Source organism: Labrus bergylta, chromosome 7 (assembly GCF_963930695.1).
Source record: "Labrus bergylta chromosome 7, fLabBer1.1, whole genome shotgun sequence".
NCBI lineage: Eukaryota > Metazoa > Chordata > Actinopteri > Labriformes > Labridae > Labrus > Labrus bergylta.
Genome location: NC_089201.1, coordinates 32,977,452 through 32,998,447, shown reverse-complemented (window position 1 = coordinate 32,998,447; position 20,996 = coordinate 32,977,452). Strand labels below are relative to the sequence as shown.

At 41.6% G+C, this 20,996-nt stretch overlaps 2 protein-coding genes across 12 annotated transcripts in view; one reads left to right on the top strand and one right to left on the bottom strand.

The window, feature by feature from the left end:
• The window catches only part of LOC136179750 (NLR family CARD domain-containing protein 3-like), a 497,803-nt gene that overhangs the window by 403,402 nt on the left and 73,405 nt on the right, over positions 1 to 20,996 (top strand). The window lies entirely within an intron of this gene.
• The window catches only part of LOC110004345 (liprin-beta-1), a 38,878-nt gene that overhangs the window by 10,507 nt on the left and 7,375 nt on the right, over positions 1 to 20,996 (bottom strand). The window contains 10 exon segments of the mRNA XM_065957453.1: positions 1,560 to 1,683; positions 2,264 to 2,330; positions 2,476 to 2,587; positions 2,710 to 2,860; positions 3,458 to 3,589; positions 3,751 to 3,892; positions 4,510 to 4,542; positions 4,998 to 5,172; positions 9,135 to 9,195; positions 20,651 to 20,748. Of these exon segments, the coding sequence (XP_065813525.1) occupies positions 1,560 to 1,683; positions 2,264 to 2,330; positions 2,476 to 2,587; positions 2,710 to 2,860; positions 3,458 to 3,589; positions 3,751 to 3,892; positions 4,510 to 4,542; positions 4,998 to 5,172; positions 9,135 to 9,195; positions 20,651 to 20,748 (1,095 nt within the window).

Genomic DNA, 20,996 nt, shown 5'->3' with positions numbered 1-20,996 from the left:
ACTAGTATCACTACTTTGGTCTTCAAGGCCTTACTAGTAAACTAGTGAGGCTTTAAATGCATACTAGTTAACTAGAACGAGTCAAAATGTCCACTAGTTTACCAGTTAGACCATGTGTGACCTTGCTAGTTAACTAGTGAGGCCAAACATAGTTAACTAGTTAATAAGTAATTGCAAAATGTCCACTAGTTGTACTAGTAAGGGTCTTTTTGGCAGTACTAGTTAACTAGTTAGATAAATTGTCAGTCACAAGTTAACTAGTAGTCAACAGATCAGACTACTAGTTGACATCTGTGTTCAACTAGTTAACTAGTAAAGGGTTTTAACTGTTCAGCATGTAAACTTGTCAAATTATATCATTCAACTAGTTTACTAGTCAAAAGCAAATGTCCACTAGTATGCTGTTTTGCCTGCAACTAGTTTACTAGTGCCACACAAAGTCTTCAACTAGTTTACTAGTGAGGCCAAAAAGACACTAGCTAGTTTAACTAGTGGACAAAAAGGCACTTACTAGTTTACTCGTAAATTGTATAGGGCTTTACTAGTAAACTAGTAAGGTTAAAACCGCCCTCAGTAGTGTGACTAGTTGACATTTTAGCTGCTACATGTTAACTAGTAAACGTTTCCGAGCCTCACTAGTTAACTAGTAGGTTTAAAAATATTCCAACTAGTGTTACTAGTTGACACATTTTATCTTACTAGTGACCTAGAAAGGTAAAATGCATCTTCACTAGTGTTACTAGTTACCATTATGAGATTAACTAGTTAACTAGTTAGCATTTGTGTCTAACTAGTTAACTAGTAAAATGAAAACAGATATCGACTAGTAAGATAGTTCTAATCCTGCAATCCAACTAGTTGACTAGTGTGCAATATGTAAATGCAGTGGGTGGGATTATAACCAAATCCTGGGTCCTGATTTGATGTTATTTTTGTTCTTGATTTTTAGAGCCTATCATAAGCCTCAATCCACACTTATCCCCCACCTCCTCGTTACCATTTTGTGCAACAAGTGTTACTAGTGACATTTTAGATCTAGCTAGTTTACTAGTAAAATATTTAAGTCTCACTAGTTAACTAGTACGACTTGTAAAGATGATACTAGTGCAACTAGTGGACATTTGTTCTCTTACTAGTTAACTAGTGAACATTTAGAGCCGCACTAGTTAACTAGTAAGACTAATAAAGCCATCTCTAGTACAACTAGTGGACCTTTCTGCTCTTACTAGTTAACTTGTAAAAACTTTTTATCCTAACTAGTTAGCTAGTATGGTCCATATATATGCCTTTCTAGCTTACTAGTGGACATTTTGGCTCTTACTAGTTAACTAGTAAACATTTTTAGGCTCACTAGTTAACTAGTAGACACAAAATATATCTTACTAGTTAACTAGTAGATATTTTGCACCTTACTAGTTAACATGTAGGACTTTTTGCCTTCTACTAGTTTACTAGTAAGTCTTTCAACGTTCTACTAGTAAACTAGTGCGGCCAAAGACTTGACTAGTACAGGAAACTGAGCTTTGATATCAAGGATATCTATTAAATCTTCAATCGGCTTTCCATAGCTGGTAGCTGTTGAGGCGAAGCACTTGGATAGCTCTCTTAATACTGAGGTGATGCAGGACACTCCCTACTTTCAGAGAAAGCAGGTCATCCTAAGGGACAATGAAATGAAGTGATTACTAAGTGAAACACTCCAAAAGAAATCACAATTTACACTTGGCAGTTGTATACCTAAGCCAACCCGTCAACTTGCATTAACATGTCAACCTCATGCTGGAATGGGATGCAGCGGAGATATTTGTAAATCAAACAAGAATCCAGTCAGTCAGTCACATAGACATCTGGGACACATTTAAAGAAATTCCCTGCAGCTGGTCCTCTGATATTACGTTCTAAACAAGGAATGAGGTTCAAAAAGTGCAACTTAGAGACAGATTGATATCATGTGACAGTTTTATATAAAAAAGATCAAAAATAAGCTTAGAAATAAGCTCGTCTCGGGACCACAAAACTCATTTGTATTCATATTTTTTGGGTCTTTTTTTTTTACTTTTATTCACCAAAACGTGCACACACACACTCACACAATAAAAAAAAAAAAGAGATACAAACAAGAGGGGAACTTTGGTACGATACAGTTTTGCAAGCAGATTTAGACAGAAACAAACAAACAAACAAACAAACAAAAGGAAAAGGGTCAGTAAATAACACACCAGAAAATGGTAGAAAAAAAAAATACATATTTGTACCTGACCATCGACCATCCACCCTCCCCTCGTCAAATTGGGTTTTATACTGAGGCAGACCGATGTCATCCAGCCATCCTGAGAGAAATGGAAAAGGACAAAGTGTCATGAGAAGTACTTCATGCTAGCAGTCACTTAAGTTCAAAGCTGGCATCCCATTTTCTTTGAGCAACAGAAGCGTTTATATCTCGGATCTCGTCTTAAACTGGAAGGCAGTACTCACTCGTAACCCAGTTGAAGTCCAGCTTTCCCTTATTGTCTTCCTCCTCTGAGCCGAGGGCCTGAAGGGCCAGCTGCAGCTTCTTTCTGTGCAGTGGGTGTTTGATGCCCAGCTCCTAGAAGACATTTAAAGAATTACTCACACACACAAAACATTCCCTGCAGTTCTAAAAACAAGAACACTTTGTCCGTCTAGTCTGCTCTGATTAACATATTCAATTCTTCCACTTCACCTCACCCTCTCTAGGTCCTGCTGTGAGGCCTGTAAAAGCGTCTGACCGGAGCGGATCCATACACGAGCCATGTTCACATAAAGGCCGAGACCCTGGTCCTGCAGCCAGTCACAAACTTGATCCTTTGACCAGCGTGCAAAGGGTGCATCGACATCACTAAAAAAAAGGAGAACAATATAAGAGCCATATTCATGTTTTTGGGTCAAGCTGGAAATCATTTTCACTATTGTGCCACTGGGTGTCGCTGTCCTATTGTTTAAGTCACAGGTATATATGTACGTCACTTTTCAAGGTACGGGAGGTGTTTGACCCCGGAAGGGCTCATGGTTTTTGACCGCTGAGGCGGCAGGCGGCATGGAGAAACCGCAGCTGTATTGTTTGTTTGTTTGTTTGTTTGTTTTGTTCAAATGAATGGAAACTGATGGACGCTGTATTCACTTCATGGTGCTGCAATAAACAGATTGTATTATGCTGCAAACCAAAGACACGCCTGCAGAAATCTTATTGATCAACAAACAGCAAACGGTATCGTATTGACCTACGACAGTACAGCGCGTCAGCCAGGTCACTCGGCACATCGGCAGCTTTAGTACTGGACTAAGCTTCTATAAACAATACTCGTCAAAACTTCAAAAAAAAAAAAGTTATGAGGAAAAAAACAAATCCTTTCAAGAGCTTGAATTTCATTGAACATCAGAAATGAAAAACACAGAAACCGGGGTCTTAGTTTTCTTGCCAAATGCACCGACTTACTTGTTGGCTCGTTGGAGATCACGAGACCAACCCAGTCGAGGTCCAGCTGTGGCTCGCACTCCACCTCTTTTGAACTCCCCCTCTGGTAGGTTATCATCAAGGTCGAATGTTGTAGACTGACTCCTTTTGAGCCTAAATAAATATAACATTTGATTTTTTAAATATCTTTCCAAACTTGCAAAACATGTCTCTTGTGATAAATGACTGACAGTGTTAAAGAGAGTTTATTAAATTAATAGATATCCTATTTTCAGTAATCTCGGGTAAAGATTCTCACGCTGTTGTGTACTTACTTTCCAAAGAGTTTCTTTATCCCTTTGGATTTTTTCCTGCCCTCTGGGGTCGTAGGGAGCGTGTGGGTGCTGTCGCTGTTCGCAGACCTCTGTGGAAGCCCAGCGAGGTCCAAATGATCGGTGCCCTGTTGCTCTGTTTCCGCTGTACAAACAAAATGCCCACAGAAACTCATCAGCATCATAAGCATCACTCTAGCACATGTGCCCAGATCGGAGAAGACAGATGTTCCGCACAGGGCCGGTGTAGTGACCAGGACCATGACACACTCACAGGTCATGGTTGTGGGCATTGAAGCCAATACCCTCTTTTAGTATGCATGCATCACACTCTGCTGATATCAAAAGGAGGAATAAAATAGTTTTATTTAGTAGATAAAAAACGACTTCATTACTTAGATTTTTAGTGGAATGCTTTCCGGATCCAGAATGATTGTATTTGATAGTCTGGATCTTGACACAGATTTTATAAAAAAGGAAAGTGAAAGTAAATACATGCAGGGGACGATAACAAATCAACACACACAACAGACCGGCTGTTTGTTGGACAGTATGTTGCATTTGTAGATAGAGACAAGGGAGTGGTTGTTCAAGCACTGCATCTACTGAAATGTGATGTGGTTAAAAAAAAGATGTGAGCTGATTGGATGAGTGCAGATAAAGGCAGAGGTGAATGATCAAAGATAAGTTTAGTTTTAGTGTGCGCTGTTTTCTTCAGAGAAATCCTGCAGCCTCTACAATGACCTGTAGTCTATACTGTACCTAACGTAGGCGCACTTGCACTCCTGCTGCGGTCTTCATGTGTTTACAAAGTGCACACAACACACGACAGGGTCCAACAGAAAAACAACAAACAAACACAAGACAAAGGGCAGAAAATGATGATTGAAATAACAACAAGGATTTGAGAGGTGGAACAAACACAAACACTCGTGTGTACAGTACACACAAAACAGCACATACACAGAAATGAAGGGCACACAACAGCACAGAGCAGACTTCCATAATTAAATGGGGACTGAAGTTTATGTGGGCTGCAAATTAAGGTGTTGGTCCATGTGGTCTCACGGGTGTGGCTTTAGAAAAAGAAACAAAACATGGTGGAAGGAAACAAAAAACTCCTGGAAAATCTCACTTTCTTCTTACCAGACAAACAATTTCATGGCTAGAATAATGTAAAAAAAAAAAGACTTCAGCAGCTTGTAGACTTGTCCTGTTTCAGCTGCTGACTCATGTGGTCTCGTTCTTACCTAGGTTGGGGGTGCTGGCTGTTTTTATGCCCCCGCGAATCTTGAAAAAGCCTTTCCCGAAAGAAGAGCGCGCCTTCCTCGAGCCGAAGCTGTCGTCCTGCGTGTTGGCAGGCAGGGTGGCAGAGGGACTCATGGGAGGCTTTTCACTCCTCTTACTCATCTCTTCACTTGTGTTCTGAGAGGACAAAAAATACACTACATTACTTTACAGCTTTCAAGGCCTTTTCTGTTTTCTGCAAATAATGTCAGCACGTAGCCGTGCCTCATGGACGACCTTGGAGGGGCAGACTTTCCTGGACGTCCATTGGTAACCTTTGTTTACTGTATCACGTTCTTCTCCTTTAGCACTGTTTCCAGCTAGCAGTCCACAGTGGTACAGTTCAGTACGATAAATCCTGAACTTGCTTGCGTTTCCACAGCCGACCATACCATACTCATTTGGTAAGTGGAGTGTAAGCCAGATGGAGATAGCCGCGTCTGCTAGGTAACAATGTGACATCACAGCAGCCCAACACAGAGTAGCCAGCTATTAATTCAGTTACACGTTCAAGAAGAAGAAGAGGGACACAGTAAACAAAAGGGACCCTTTAGGATCAGATCGGTATTCTTGGCACCCCAACAGAAGGGTACCTAGAAAGTAGGATGGTACTGTTCCCTTATTTTGGTACCATTCCAAACTTTTGAGCTTTGAGCTTCTGCCTTCAGGAGATACAGATTGTCAAAAGCAAAGTCAAACAGGTTAAAAAAATATTTGATTACTCAGGCCATCAAGCTTCTGAACTCCAATGACGACCCTGATGACTGATGATGTTTTTTAATTCTGGTTTTATGGATGTTTTTTTTATACATTCTCAGTCTCCTGTTGTTACTTGATGAACTCCTGTATTTCTGTATTTAATGCCTCTCACGGTGTCTGTTGTTTCTATTGTCTGATTCTATGTGGTTGTTGATTTTTTTCTTCCCATAGTTGTTCTCACCTGGCTGCGAAACAAATTTCCCCTCGGGGACAATAAAGTCAAGTTGAAGTTGAAAGTTGAACTTTTGACGGTGGAAACACCAATAAATGGGTACCGTACTGAACTGAACTGAAAAGGACCGCTTGGTGGAAATGAGGCTCAAGCTATTTAGAGATGTAGCAGCAAGTGTTACTGTATGTTCAGTCATGTTGTACTTGTAGTACTGGCAAGCCAAGTCTTAAACTTAGAACGTCAAAACCAACATTTTCTGAAGATTGCTGTGAGGAAAGGACACAACATGTGGGACCTTTAAAAGGTTATTTACACGACTGTGTATTTAAATGTTTTGTTATTATTGGGTCTGCCTTGTGTTCTTTGTGTTGTCTGAACTCTCTGCACTGTGCTGCAGGTGATTGGGGAAACGCTGACGGTGTGTGCCGGCCTCTGATTGGAGGGAAGCTAGTGCTGCGTGCAGGGAGGATCCCTGATGGCGCCCGATTCAAAAAGAGAGCAGTAGAAGCTGACCACCCTCCTTCTTTCACCTTTACCTCCAAAGAGAGACGTGTTCCCTTTTGAAATTGTTTGCTAAATTGAGATTAGTCTTTATTTTGTTGTTGGGGGGAGAGTAGCCTTCTCTTTTGATGAATCTTTTCTCCTGTTTTTTCCTGTTAGGGAGTTCGGCAAGAAGCTTGAATTTTCTTTTATTTACTTTTTTTGAGGTCAGGTAGTTATGGATTTCACTTAGTAGATGTTCTGTTTAAATTGTGGTTTATCATTGTGAGGAAGGAGAGGGTCACTTTTAGTGCTACGGCTGGTTTCCCTGAGGCTGCTCGTAACAACAGCTCAAAGACTTATGAGAAAGATCGTCTGGGGCGTATGAGGAGAGAAAGGTTTTTTAGTCTGTATTAATGTTCACTATACCTTCATGTATTAATGTTCACTATACCTTCATGTATTAAAGTTCACTATACCTTCATGTATTAATGTTCACTATACCTTCATGTATTAATGTTCACTATACCTTCATGTATTAATGTTCACTATACCTTTATGTATTAATGTTCACTATACCTTCATGTATTAAAGTTCACTATACCTTCATGTATTAATGTTCACTATACCTTCATGTATTAATGTTCACTATACCTTCATGTATTAATGTTCACTATACCTTCATGTATTAATGTTCACTATACCTTTATGTATTAAAGTTCACTATACCTTCATGTATTAAAGTTCACTATACCTTCATGTATTAATGTTCACTATACCTTTATGTATTAATGTTCACTATACCTTCATGTACTAATGTTCATTATACCTTCATGTATTAATGTTCACTATACCTTCATGTATTAAAGTTCACTATACCTTCATGTATTAATGTTCACTATACCTTCATGTATTAATGTTCACTATACCTTCATGTATTAATGTTCACTATACCTTCATGTATTAAAGTTCACTATACCTTTATGTATTAATGTTCACTATACCTTCATGTATTAATGTTCACTATACCTTTATGTATTAAAGTTCACTATACCTTTATGTATTAATGTTCACTATACCTTCATGTATTAATGTTCACTATACCTTCATGTATTAAAGTTCACTATACCTTTATGTATTAATGTTCACTATACCCTCATGTATTAAAGTTCACTATACCCTCATGTATTAATGTTCACTATACCTTCATGTATTAATGTTCACTATACCTTCATGTATTAAAGTTCACTATACCTTCATGTATTAATGTTCACTATACCTTCATGTATTAATGTTCACTATACCTTCATGTATTAAAGTTCACTATACCTTTATGTATTAATGTTCACTATACCTTTATGTATTAAAGTTCACTATACCTTCATGTATTAAAGTTCACTATACCTTCATGTATTAATGTTCACTATACCTTCATGTATTAATGTTCACTATACCTTCATGTATTAAAGTTCACTATACCTTTATGTATTACTGTTCACTATACCTTCATGTATTAAAGTTCACTATACCTTCATGTATTAAAGTTCACTATACCTTCATGTATTAATGTTCACTATACCTTCATGTATTAAAGTTCACTATACCTTTATGTATTAATGTTCACTATACCTTCATGTATTAAAGTTCACTATACCTTCATGTATTAATGTTCACTATACCTTCATGTATTAATGTTCACTATACCTTCATGTATTAAAGTTCACTATACCTTCATGTATTAATGTTCACTATACCTTCATGTATTAAAGTTCACTATACCTTCATGTATTAATGTTCACTATACCTTCATGTATTAATGTTCACTATACCTTCATGTATTAATGTTCACTATACCTTCATGTATTAAAGTTCACTATACCTTCATGCATTAATGTTCACTATACCTTCATGTATTAAAGTTCACTATACCTTTATGCATTAATGTTCACTATACCTTCATGTATTAATGTTCACTATACCTTCATGTATTAATGTTCACTATACCTTCATGTATTAAAGTTCACTATACCTTCATGTATTAAAGTTCACTATACCTTTATGTATTAATGTTCACTATACCTTCATGTATTAATGTTCACTATACCTTTATGTATTAAAGTTCACTATACCTTCATGTATTAATGTTCACTATACCTTCATGTATTAAAGTTCACTATACCTTCATGTATTAATATTCACTATACCTTCATGTATTAAAGTTCACTATACCTTTATGTATTAATGTTCACTATACCTTCATGTATTAATGTTCACTATACCTTTATGTATTAAAGTTCACTATACCTTTATGTATTAAAGTTCACTATACCTTCATGTATTAATGTTCACTATACCTTCATGTATTAAAGTTCACTATACCTTCATGTATTAATATTCACTATACCTTCATGTATTAATGTTCACTATACCTTCATGTATTAATGTTCACTATACCTTCATGTATTAATGTTCACTATACCTTCATGTATTAAAGTTCACTATACCTTCATGTATTAAAGTTCACTATACCTTTATGTATTAAAGTTCACTATACCTTCATGTATTAATGTTCACTATACCTTTATGTATTAAAGTTCACTATACCTTCATGTATTAATGTTCACTATACCTTCATGTATTAAAGTTCACTTCCTCATAAAGTCCTTCCACACATACGTGTTGCTCTTACCTTTTCAACGCTGCTCCAATCCATCTGGTCTTGGTTGTCAGTCTTTGTGGTGTCATGGCTTCTGTAATGACAAATGAAATCTCGTCACTCATGATATTGTGGTGGAAACTGATTAAAGTGATCCTGAGAAACAACAGTGAGCGTCTGTTAAACTTCCATCGGGGCGACTGAGGCACTTCCTCATCATCTTTTTGAAACAACAAAGGGAAGAAAAAAAACTGGACTTAAAGGCTTTCTATGTGATGTTTTGATGCAGCAGATGTCGCCCTTGAGCACCAGCATGAAACCAAAACAACTCACGCTGCATTGTTGTGTTAGCGTGCTAATGCTAGTGATCTTTATTATGCTGGTATCTTCACACTGCATGTAAATTTACCTGAAATGAGCGTGATCTAGAAACACAGTTAAGCAGTGAGTACAGTATGTTATTCTTCTTTTCTCTAGTCCCTCAATTAAACAACTTTTATACACGAGGGGAGGAGTCAGCCGGCCGTCCGGGCGATGTAAACAAAGTGAAGATAGGACTCTGAAAACTCTGAAAACATCACAGACAGTGGGACTCGGGTGTTACACCCATTGGAGACAGTCATGACTCACAGAGTTATTTTCAGAGGATATACTTGATTTATATTTAAGTGTGAAAAATTACATTTAAAGACTTTAAGATCAATATCTTCAAATAAGTTACTCTGCAAGTAGAACAAAAAAATGCAGTTACCTGTACAACTGTCATTATTGCACAGTTACCGTACGATGTAGGCGCATGACCACATCACTCCTGTTTTAGCATCTCTACACTGGCTCCCTGTGTGTGTTTTAGAATTGATTTTAAGATTTGACTGATTACTTTTAAAGCTCTCCATGGACCCCAGCTGTTTATCAGACCTTTTACTACCTTACAAACCCACGCAGCACATTGAGATCCTCGGGCAGAGGTTCTCCTGGTGGTTGCAAATGTAAAATTAAAAACTAAAGGGGATAGAGCATAAACTGAGGTCTCCAAGACTCTGGAAAGACCTGCCCGAGGAGATCAGGTCGGCAGAATCACTCATCTCTTTTAAATCCCTTCTTAAGACACTTTTTCAGGCGAGCCTTTCCTGATTTTAAATTGTTACTATTTTCACTTCACAGAATTCTTTTAAAAGAATTTTATGTATTTTACAGTTCTTTTAATTTATATCTTGATTTTTGAAGTGATTTTTATTCCTTAATCTTGCCTTGTTTATTATTCTATGACCTGTTTTTATATTTGCTGTCCTTTTAAAGCACTTTGTAACTTGTTTTTGAAAGGTGCTCTATAAATAAAGATTATTATTATTCTTACTTTGCTGAACATAATGGAAATCACCGCACAGGAAGACAGTTTAAATCTGTTTTCTCTCTGTGAGGCTTCCACAAACAGAATGCATCCTGCAGTCTAAACAAATGACCACATATGTAAAAAAAAAACAACAACTCAAAAACATCCTGAGTTCAGAAAGAGACACCATTGTATTGATTTTCTGTGATAGGATTCTATGAACGTGTTTTAGCACCATGTGTTGAGACTCTCGTCTCGAGTGGTAGGCCCGGCTCGCTTCCACCCATGGCCCCTTTCTGCATGTTGTTCCCCTCTCTCTCTCTCTCCCTGGTTTCTGACTCTATCCACTGTCCTCTCTCTCTCTGGTTTCTGACTCTATCCACTGTCCTCTCTCTCTCTGGTTTCAGACTCTATCCACTGTCCTCTCTCTCTCTGGTTTCTGACTCTATCCACTGTCCTCTCTCTCTCTCTGGTTTCTGACTCTATCCACTGTCCTCTCTCTCTCTCTCTGGTTTCAGACTCTATCCACTGTCCTCTCTCTCCCTGGTTTCTGACTCTATCCACTGTCCTCTCTCTCTCTGGTTTCAGACTCTATCCACTGTCCTCTCTCTCTCTCTGGTTTCTGACTCTATCCACTGTCCTCTCTCTCTCTGGTTTCAGACTCTATCCACTGTCCTCTCTCTCTCTGGTTTCTGACTCTATCCACTGTCCTCTCTCTCTCCCTGGTTTCTGACTCTATCCACTGTCCTCTCTCTCTCTGGTTTCAGACTCTATCCACTGTCCTCTCTCTCCCTGGTTTCTGACTCTATCCACTGTCCTCTCTCTCTCTGGTTTCTGACTCTATCCACTGTCCTCTCTCTCTCCCTGGTTTCAGACTCTATCCACTGTCCTCTCTCTCTCTGGTTTCAGACTCTATCCACTGTCCTCTCTCTCCCTGGTTTCTGACTCTATCCACTGTCCTCTCTCTCTCTGGTTTCTGACTCTATCCACTGTCCTCTCTCTCTCTGGTTTCAGACTCTATCCACTGTCCTCTCTCTCTCTGGTTTCTGACTCTATCCACTGTCCTCTCTCTCTCTGGTTTCTGACTCTATCCACTGTCCTCTCTCTCTCTGGTTTCTGACTCTATCCACTGTCCTCTCTCTCTCTGGTTTCAGACTCTATCCACTGTCCTCTCTCTCTGGTTTCAGACTCTATCCACTGTCCTCTCTCTCTCTGGTTTCTGACTCTATCCACTGTCCTCTCTCTCTCTGGTTTCAGACTCTATCCACTGTCCTCTCTCTCTCTCTGGTTTCTGACTCTATCCACTGTCCTCTCTCTCTCTGGTTTCAGACTCTATCCACTGTCCTCTCTCTCTCTGGTTTCTGACTCTATCCACTGTCCTCTCTCTCTCCCTGGTTTCTGACTCTATCCACTGTCCTCTCTCTCTCTGGTTTCAGACTCTATCCACTGTCCTCTCTCTCCCTGGTTTCTGACTCTATCCACTGTCCTCTCTCTCTCTGGTTTCTGACTCTATCCACTGTCCTCTCTCTCTCTGGTTTCAGACTCTATCCACTGTCCTCTCTCTCTCTGGTTTCTGACTCTATCCACTGTCCTCTCTCTCTCTGGTTTCTGACTCTATCCACTGTCCTCTCTCTCTCTGGTTTCAGACTCTATCCACTGTCCTCTCTCTCTGGTTTCAGACTCTATCCACTGTCCTCTCTCTCTCTGGTTTCTGACTCTATCCACTGTCCTCTCTCTCTCTGGTTTCAGACTCTATCCACTGTCCTCTCTCTCTCTCTGGTTTCTGACTCTATCCACTGTCCTCTCTCTCTCTGGTTTCTGACTCTATCCACTGTCCTCTCTCTCTCTCTGGTTTCTGACTCTATCCACTGTCCTCTCTCTCTCTGGTTTCTGACTCTATCCACTGTCCTCTCTCTCTCTCTGGTTTCTGACTCTATCCACTGTCCTCTCTCTCTCTGGTTTCTGACTCTATCCACTGTCCTCTCTCTCTCTGGTTTCTGACTCTATCCACTGTCCTCTCTCTCTCCCTGGTTTCAGACTCTATCCACTGTCCTCTCTCTCTCTGGTTTCAGACTCTATCCACTGTCCTCTCTCTCTCTGGTTTCTGACTCTATCCACTGTCTTCTCTCTCTGGTTTCTGACTCTATCCACTGTCCTCTCTCTCTCTCTGGTTTCAGACTCTATCCACTGTCCTCTCTCTCTCTGGTTTCTGACTCTATCCACTGTCCTCTCTCTCTCTGGTTTCAGACTCTATCCACTGTTGGGGTTGTATCAAGTCAACTTTGGTTATATTCTTTAATAATTATACTTAATTATTAATAATATAAATAAAATATCATTAAACTATGTTTAATCTCATTTTGGGGCACCAACCTGTAATCAGGTAAATATAACCAAAATATCACTCAAATCAGTCTCAAATTAGTTATTTAATTACTAATATTATTAATAATGAATAACTATATTTAATAAATTGAAGGCGTGAAATCCGTACACAAAGCCTTCGCACCCAGCTTATATCACAATGCAAATACACCAGTAACCACAAACAACTGCTCTCTTAAATTATAACAGAATTTATTTAAACAAAGCAACATCAATCCAAAATCAATGAACTTAATTAAACAAATAACTATTATAAACTAATCTAAGCAACAAACATTATCAAACAAGGCTTGTGGATGAGGTGTAAATGTGTGTGTGTGCAGATGAGTATGTATATAGATATGTGTGTGTGAGAGAGAGAGAGAGAGAGAGAGAGAGAGAGAGAGAGAACAAGATGGTGGAGAGAGACAATGCACCATGTGGCTTCGTCACATGGTGACAAAAATGGTGGACAACAAAGGAAGCCGTGTGGCTACCTTTTGAAATAGTTTGAGTTCTCTGAGCTGAGTTCAGTAACTGTTACTTAAACACCAGAAAGCCAGTGGCCGGACTTTGATTCAACGGCAGGTACACTGGTCTTTCTGATTGTGAAAGCCGTTGACTGAAGGTAAACTAGCATAGCATTAAACACATAGACGAACACAGCAGTTCATTACAATAAAACAAATGCAGCAGCTTACAACAGATAATATACAGAATGTGACGTGTCGTCAACGATGATGCATAATTATCAGTGGTTATAAAAGAAACATAACTATTTCTGAAACTATTTCTGCCCAGACCAAAGCTCTTACTTGGGGTAACTCCTGGTGATCATTGCAAAGTTGGTTAGATCGTCACTCTGTTGAATGTTAAATCAACAGATTCAGGCTGGTTTCCTTCGTGGCAGATGTAGGAGGAGGGTAGCGGGATTCAGATCTTCGACCAGAGCGCTGCTCTATAGGGTCTTCTGGTTGCAGGAGCCGAGTTCTTTATGTGTCCTTGTGGATTCAGGGATCAGTGGGCTTCCTTCAGCGCTCCTGTCCAGTTGCGTTCAATGACGTCTTACGAAAAATCAAAGGAAAGAAACTCTTCTTTTTGCTCGAACCTGATAGCATCTGATTGCGCCCAAAACTCCTAAAAATATGCCGTGGAAGTAGTCAGCTGAATCCTCTGATGCTTGAATTCAGCATGTGAAGAGCTACCTATACTGAGCAACCTCAGCTCTGGAGTTTAACCTATGTAAGTCAAGAGGAGGAAAGGCTTTGTCTCGAATGCTGGAGTCCATCATATGGAGAGGGTATCCTCTGGTGTCGGCAGACCACACTTGAAGAGCAGAAAGCAATGCCTGGTGATTGCTTTTAAAGACTGGAGCTTTGTAGCCTGGCCTGCTCCATGGGGGGTCTACCTCAGGTCCCCTCCAATGAGGAGAGAGAGGTTCCGGTCCCCCCTTTACTTCACACGTAGGTGTGAAGTACCGCAGGGGATTCTGGGATTAAGAGTCCTTTTAGGCCTCTTGGTGATCTCAGTGAATAACTCAAATGAGGCTTTTACAGAGGTGCAGGCCCAAGTCCACTGCCTGACTGTTCTAAGCCTGCGTGGCCCAACATCCCCCCTTTGTCCTGAAGAATGGGATTGCGGGTCGCGGTCTTTAGGGCAAATAGGGCCAACAGTCCATGTGTGAGGAGACAAATTTTCAAATAGTTAGTGAGCAAAAAGTCCATACATTTTGAGAGGCATTCGGTCTGGGCAGACACTGAGGCAAAGTCTGGGCAGACTGTCTAACTATGTCTAAAGCTAGGCATAAACATAACCAGGCATTAGCAAAGCTTTGCTACTCAAGGTGCATTCTTTAACAAAACAAATGAAACAAACAGACAAGAGGAGGGGAAAAAGAGAAGAGTATAAGGTGTAGGTTTGTGGGCTAACTCCTAGCCTGGGCAGGAGTAAGCCTGTGGGAAGGTGTTTGTGGCGTGTAGGTGTGTAAATATACATGTACATTATGTGTCTGCCTACCAATGTCAAAACACAAAACAGGGACTAGGAAACATTCATGTCGGTAGAGTGACATTGTTGTGTTTCTAGAATGGAGGCTACACCCCCACTCCTATGTGGAGTCAGAATCGGGTTCTCTGTAAGCGAGGGAGTCCTTAGGGAGCTCGTAGGAACTCCGGTTATACCTACCCTTCTGTCTCAGACTACGGCCATCCCGAGAGTTCCGTTCGGATCTGGTAGCGATCAGTTCTCCAGGCTGGAACCTACTCTGTGGTTGAGTCCCACCCCCCTGGCTCTGTTCTCTATTCTGCCGGTGATATGGTCTCTTATTCTTAGCACAAGGCAGCTTGTTGCCCTCACGTGACACGTGGCGTAAGCGTGTCTGCCAAACCGCCTGTGCGAATCTCTTGATCTCTTTCATACTAAGCTGATGTGTACGACTATGCAGGGTGACATCTGAACGCACGCAGCCATGCAGATTGTGCATGAAGATGGACTTGAAAGTTGGGTTCTCTTCCAAACCTGGAGCCTTACGTCCCTGGAAATATGCAGATCTAAGTCGCCAGTAATAATCTTTGGGGGCCTCATGCTTCTGATGCAAGACACTGAAAGCACTAAGAAGGGCAGATGCAGGGTCAATGTAGGTGGAGTATTCCTGGCGCAAAGCATTGCAGAGCGCAGAGTACTGGTATCTGATCTCAGGCTGAAGGGTAGTCGTGAAGTTACGGACACTCTTGGAAGTTGTCTTCCAGATCAGCCTGAGTTTTTCTATTGTGGATGCATCAGGTACCTCACTGAGACACAGGTTAATCTCTCTGAGGTAATCATCGATGCAGAGGTCTGAGTTATCTGGATCAAACCACTCTACATCCTGTGCCATAGATTCAATGAGCCTTATGCGCATTCTTTGATCTCTGGGTAGAAGGGAGCCATCCCAGTCATCTGAGGTTTGGATATTCCTCAGCTGTGAATCCTGCAATGGGAACCTACAGGTAGCAGGAAGGGGCCTGGTGTTATCTCTGCCTCTGGGGGCTGAGAAGTCACCCCCCTTCCTATGTGGTGATTCAAACCTGTGAAGGTGTGAAAGGGTGTCACAGTTGTCAGAGAACTGGGGCGTTTCCCCAAGGAGCGGGGCTCCACAGTCAAAATCAGGGAAAACTAGACTTATTTCCTCAGTCCTTGGGTTATCCTGGCTGCTCGGTTCTTTACTGAGCTTTTTCAGCAGGGTTGTTTGATCTCTTAAGGGGCTTGGTCCAGGATCATAGTCATATCCTGACGATATGTCTTGCTCCATGCTTACCTGTGCTCCCTGAATTAATTCAAACATGTCCAACACTTTCTGCTTGGCAGTTTGTAAGTGCTGACTAACAGATTTGTTTCCTTTCTGCAAGGATTGGACCTTTGGTGGGAGTGTCCCCATGAAATCACGGACACTCCTAGCCGTAGTCTTCCAGATCCGTTTCAGTTTTTCATGTGAGGACGCATGAGGCAGGTCAAGGAGACAATGGTCAACTTCTCTAAGGTAGTCGTTAATACTTGAATCTGGGCTATCTGGGTCAAAACGCTTCAAATCTTTGGCCTGAGGTTCTATCTGCCTGGTTCGCAGGCCCTGACCCGAAGGCTGGCAAGGGTCGTCCGATTCGTCTGACGAATCGTAAGCCCTGTGGTTGTCACGGTAGTAGGGTTGTAACCGTGGCGGGGTTTGTGTTCGGCTCAGACGTGGCCGTCTATCGTGGGACAGGTAGCGTTCGGTGCCCAATTGGGCCCGTGTCTCCTCCCTGTCTCTAGGGGGAGTAAAGCCTCTCATCCTGCGGGGTGAGGGTTCTCTTCGCTCAAAGCGTATGGCGGAACGCGGGGGCCCTTCCTCTTTACTCATCCTACTCTTTACCGGGTGGTCTGAGGACGTGGGCGCTTTTGTGCCTGGCTCGACCCGGCGGTGCCTTCCCCTCTCCTCCAGATCCTGCAACATGTCTGTCTCCCTCCTCCAGGGGCTTGGTTCGGTCTCCCATCCTTCATCTGAGGTTTCCTCATCTGATCTGGGGGCTGAAGTCCTTCTCTGCCTGTCCTGAACTCTGGGTACCATATCACTTCGTTTCCTCTGTTCGGCCAGTTTGCTGCTTTCGTGCAGTGTTTTATTCTCCTCCTGCAGGGCCTTGCAATTTTCCTGCAAGGTCTTTAGTTTATCCTGCATTCTTTCGAAGTCGTCCCGCAGGATCTGTCCTTCTTCTAGTACCCGGGCTAGCTGTTCCCGGTGTATCTCATTCTGCACATTTGATTTGCGCTGATAAAGGAGGAGAATTTCGCCTAGAACATCTGAAGCTGTACGTGTTGGCTTCCCAGTTGGTTGATTTGCATATTCAACCAAGCCCTTTAGTCTCTTTTCACATGTGCTGAGGGTGTAGGAGTTCAGGCTGTCGAGCTGCTCTATAGGGAGGTGGATAAGATTAGCAACTACGTCTTGAAGGGGTGGATCGTCTGATCCATAGTGAGCTTTGGCCGATAGTTGATGTATGTCTTCTGCATACATTCTGTCTTTATTAAGGGTGAGCCTGGCTCTGTGGTTGACAAGATCAACTAGCTCTTCTAACTTCTTATCACTAATGCTAATTGACTAGCTATATAGGTTGACACTCTCCTCTAAGGAGAGGTTCGTCAGACCGGCAGCAGTTTCTTGCAGTGCTGCGTCGTCTGATCCAAAAGGAGTCTCAGCCCCCGACTCACCTAGGGTCTTGGTACACAAGAGCAAATCTTATCTAAGTTTCCCAACTGATCACTGCAGTCTATCCTGGAAGATAGGAGAGGGGATTCACACCTCAAGTCCTCAAAGGAAGGGAGGAACTCACACTTCTCAGACAGCTGGCTATGCCACAATGATGAGGTTACACTCTCATCTGGCCAAATGGCTCTCAAACAACAAGGAGCACCACAATCCTTTAGTCGAATACTTCAGGATCAAAATCTAGATTAATGCAACAAATCAAGTTCCTTGATAAAGTCACACTAGCTGCATCATTATGTCCAATTGTTGTATAGACCCAAAGGGGACAACAGTTACGGCTTTAACCATTAACTAACAACATAAAACACAACTAAGCCACAGCTTGATGTCTGCTTTGCTTAAACCACAAAAATTTAAAGAAAATATAATTTTCTTCCGAAGGATCCTTTTTAGGATTTTAAATTTGGATTACTGTGCATTAACAGTGCAATAAAGCTGGTTTATTGAAGGCCTCACACGGGCCGCACCATTTGTTGGGGTTGTATCAAGTCAACTTTGGTTATATTCTTTAATAATTATACTTAATTATTAATAATATAAATAAAATATCATTAAACTATGTTTAATCTCGTTTTGGGGCACCAACCTGTAATCAGGTAAATATAACCAAAATATCACTCAAATCAGTCTCAAATTAGTTATTTAATTACTAATATTATTAATAATGAATAACTATATTTAATAAATTGAAGGCGTGAAATCCGTACACAAAGCCTTCGCACCCAGCTTATATCACAATGCAAATACACCAGTAACCACAAACAACTGCTCTCTTAAATTATAACAGAATTTATTTAAACAAAGCAACATCAATCCAAAATCAATGAACTTAATTAAACAAATAACTATTATAAACTAATCTAAGCAACAAACATTATCAAACAAGGCTTGTGGATGAGGTGTAAATGTGTGTGTGTGCAGATGAGTATGTATATAGATATGTGTGTGTGAGAGAGAGAGAGAGAGAGAGAGAGAGAGAGAGAGAACAAGATGGTGGAGAGAGACAATGCACCATGTGGCTTCGTCACATGGTGACAAAAATGGTGGACAACAAAGGAAGCCATGTGGCTACCTTTTGAAATAGTTTGAGTTCTCTGAGCTGAGTTCAGTAACTGTTACTTAAACACCAGAAAGCCAGTGGCCGGACTTTGATTCAACGGCAGGTACACTGGTCTTTCTGATTGTGAAAGCCGTTGACTGAAGGTAAACTAGCATAGCATTAAACACATAGACGAACACAGCAGTTCATTACAATAAAACAAATGCAGCAGCTTACAACAGATAATATACAGAATGTGACGTGTCGTCAACGATGATGCATAATTATCAGTGGTTATAAAAGAAACATAACTATTTCTGAAACTATTTCTGCCCAGACCAAAGCTCTTACTTGGGGTAACTCCTGGTGATCATTGCAAAGTTGGTTAGATCGTCACTCTGTTGAATGTTAAATCAACAGATTCAGGCTGGTTTCCTTCGTGGCAGATGTAGGAGGAGGGTAGCGGGATTCAGATCTTCGACCAGAGCGCTGCTCTATAGGGTCTTCTGGTTGCAGGAGCCGAGTTCTTTATGTGTCCTTGTGGATTCAGGGATCAGTGGGCTTCCTTCAGCGCTCCTGTCCAGTTGCGTTCAATGACGTCTTACGAAAAATCAAAGGAAAGAAACTCTTCTTTTTGCTCGAACCTGATAGCATCTGATTGCGCCCAAAACTCCTAAAAATATGCCGTGGAAGTAGTCAGCTGAATCCTCTGATGCTTGAATTCAGCATGTGAAGAGCTACCTATACTGAGCAACCTCAGCTCTGGAGTTTAACCTATGTAAGTCAAGAGGAGGAAAGGCTTTGTCTCGAATGCTGGAGTCCATCATATGGAGAGGGTATCCTCTGGTGTCGGCAGACCACACTTGAAGAGCAGAAAGCAATGCCTGGTGATTGCTTTTAAAGACTGGAGCTTTGTAGCCTGGCCTGCTCCATGGGGGGTCTACCTCAGGTCCCCTCCAATGAGGAGAGAGAGGTTCCGGTCCCCCCTTTACTTCACACGTAGGTGTGAAGTACCGCAGGGGATTCTGGGATTAAGAGTCCTTTTAGGCCTCTTGGTGATCTCAGTGAATAACTCAAATGAGGCTTTTACAGAGGTGCAGGCCCAAGTCCACTGCCTGACTGTTCTAAGCCTGCGTGGCCCAACACCACTGTCCTCTCTCTCTCTGGTTTCAGACTCTATCCACTGTCCTCTCTCTCTCTCTGGTTTCTGACTCTATCCACTGTCCTCTCTCTCTCTGGTTTCTGACTCTATCCACTGTCCTCTCTCTCTCTCTGGTTTCTGACTCTATCCACTGTCCTCTCTCTCTCTCCCTGGTTTCTGACTCTATCCACTGTCCTCTCTCTCTCCCTGGTTTCAGACTCTATCCACTGTCCTCTCTCTCTCTCTGGTTTCTGACTCTATCCACTGTCCTCTCTCTCTCTGGTTTCTGACTCTATCCACTGTCCTCTCTCTCTCTGGTTTCAGACTCTATCCACTGTCCTCTCTCTCTCTCTGGTTTCTGACTCTATCCACTGTCCTCTCTCTCTCTGGTTTCTGACTCTATCCACTGTCCTCTCTCTCTCTCTGGTTTCTGACTCTATCCACTGTCCTCTCTCTCTCTCCCTGGTTTCAGACTCTATCCACTGTCCTCTCTCTCTCCCTGGTTTCAGACTCTATCCACTGTCCTCTCTCTCTCTGGTTTCAGACTCTATTCACTGTCCTCTCTCTCTCTCTGGTTTCTGACTCTATCCACTGTCCTCTCTCTCTCTGGTTTCAGACTCTATCCACTGTCCTCTCTCTCTCTGGTTTCAGACTCTATCCACTGTCCTCTCTCTCTCCCTGGTTTCAGACTCTATCCACTGTCCTCTCTCTCCCTGGTTTCTGACTCTATCCACTGTCCTCTCTCTCTCTCTGGTTTCAGACTCTATCCACTGTCCTCTCTCTCTCCCTGGTTTCCGACTCTATCCACTGTCCTCTCTCTGCATTAAAGGCCCAAAAAGCCCCAAAAATAAACCTTTAAAAAAAAAAAAGAAAGAAATGTGTGTGTTTCATGTTTCACCTTTCTAAATCAGCTGGGGCAGACTCTGATACTCGTTCTGCATCTGAAGGGCTTGGTGTGGGTGAAGGCTCCTCGCTCATCCCGTTGAGGATCTCCAACTAAGCAGAAAGAAAAGACAGGCAAAGAAATCTTTATTTAAAAATGAAATAATGTGTTCTTGTGTTTTCTCCCGAGGCTATGAGAACACAACGGTGTGAATCTTCACACTTTCTTTGAGGACTGACACGAGGTGTTTTTTTAATTAATCTGATTTCAGCAACACTTTCATCCTTTTGACACTGATGTACTAGAAAGATTGAAAGGAATTGACATTATTAGTGTTTTAAAGCGAGTACACTTCAGGCAC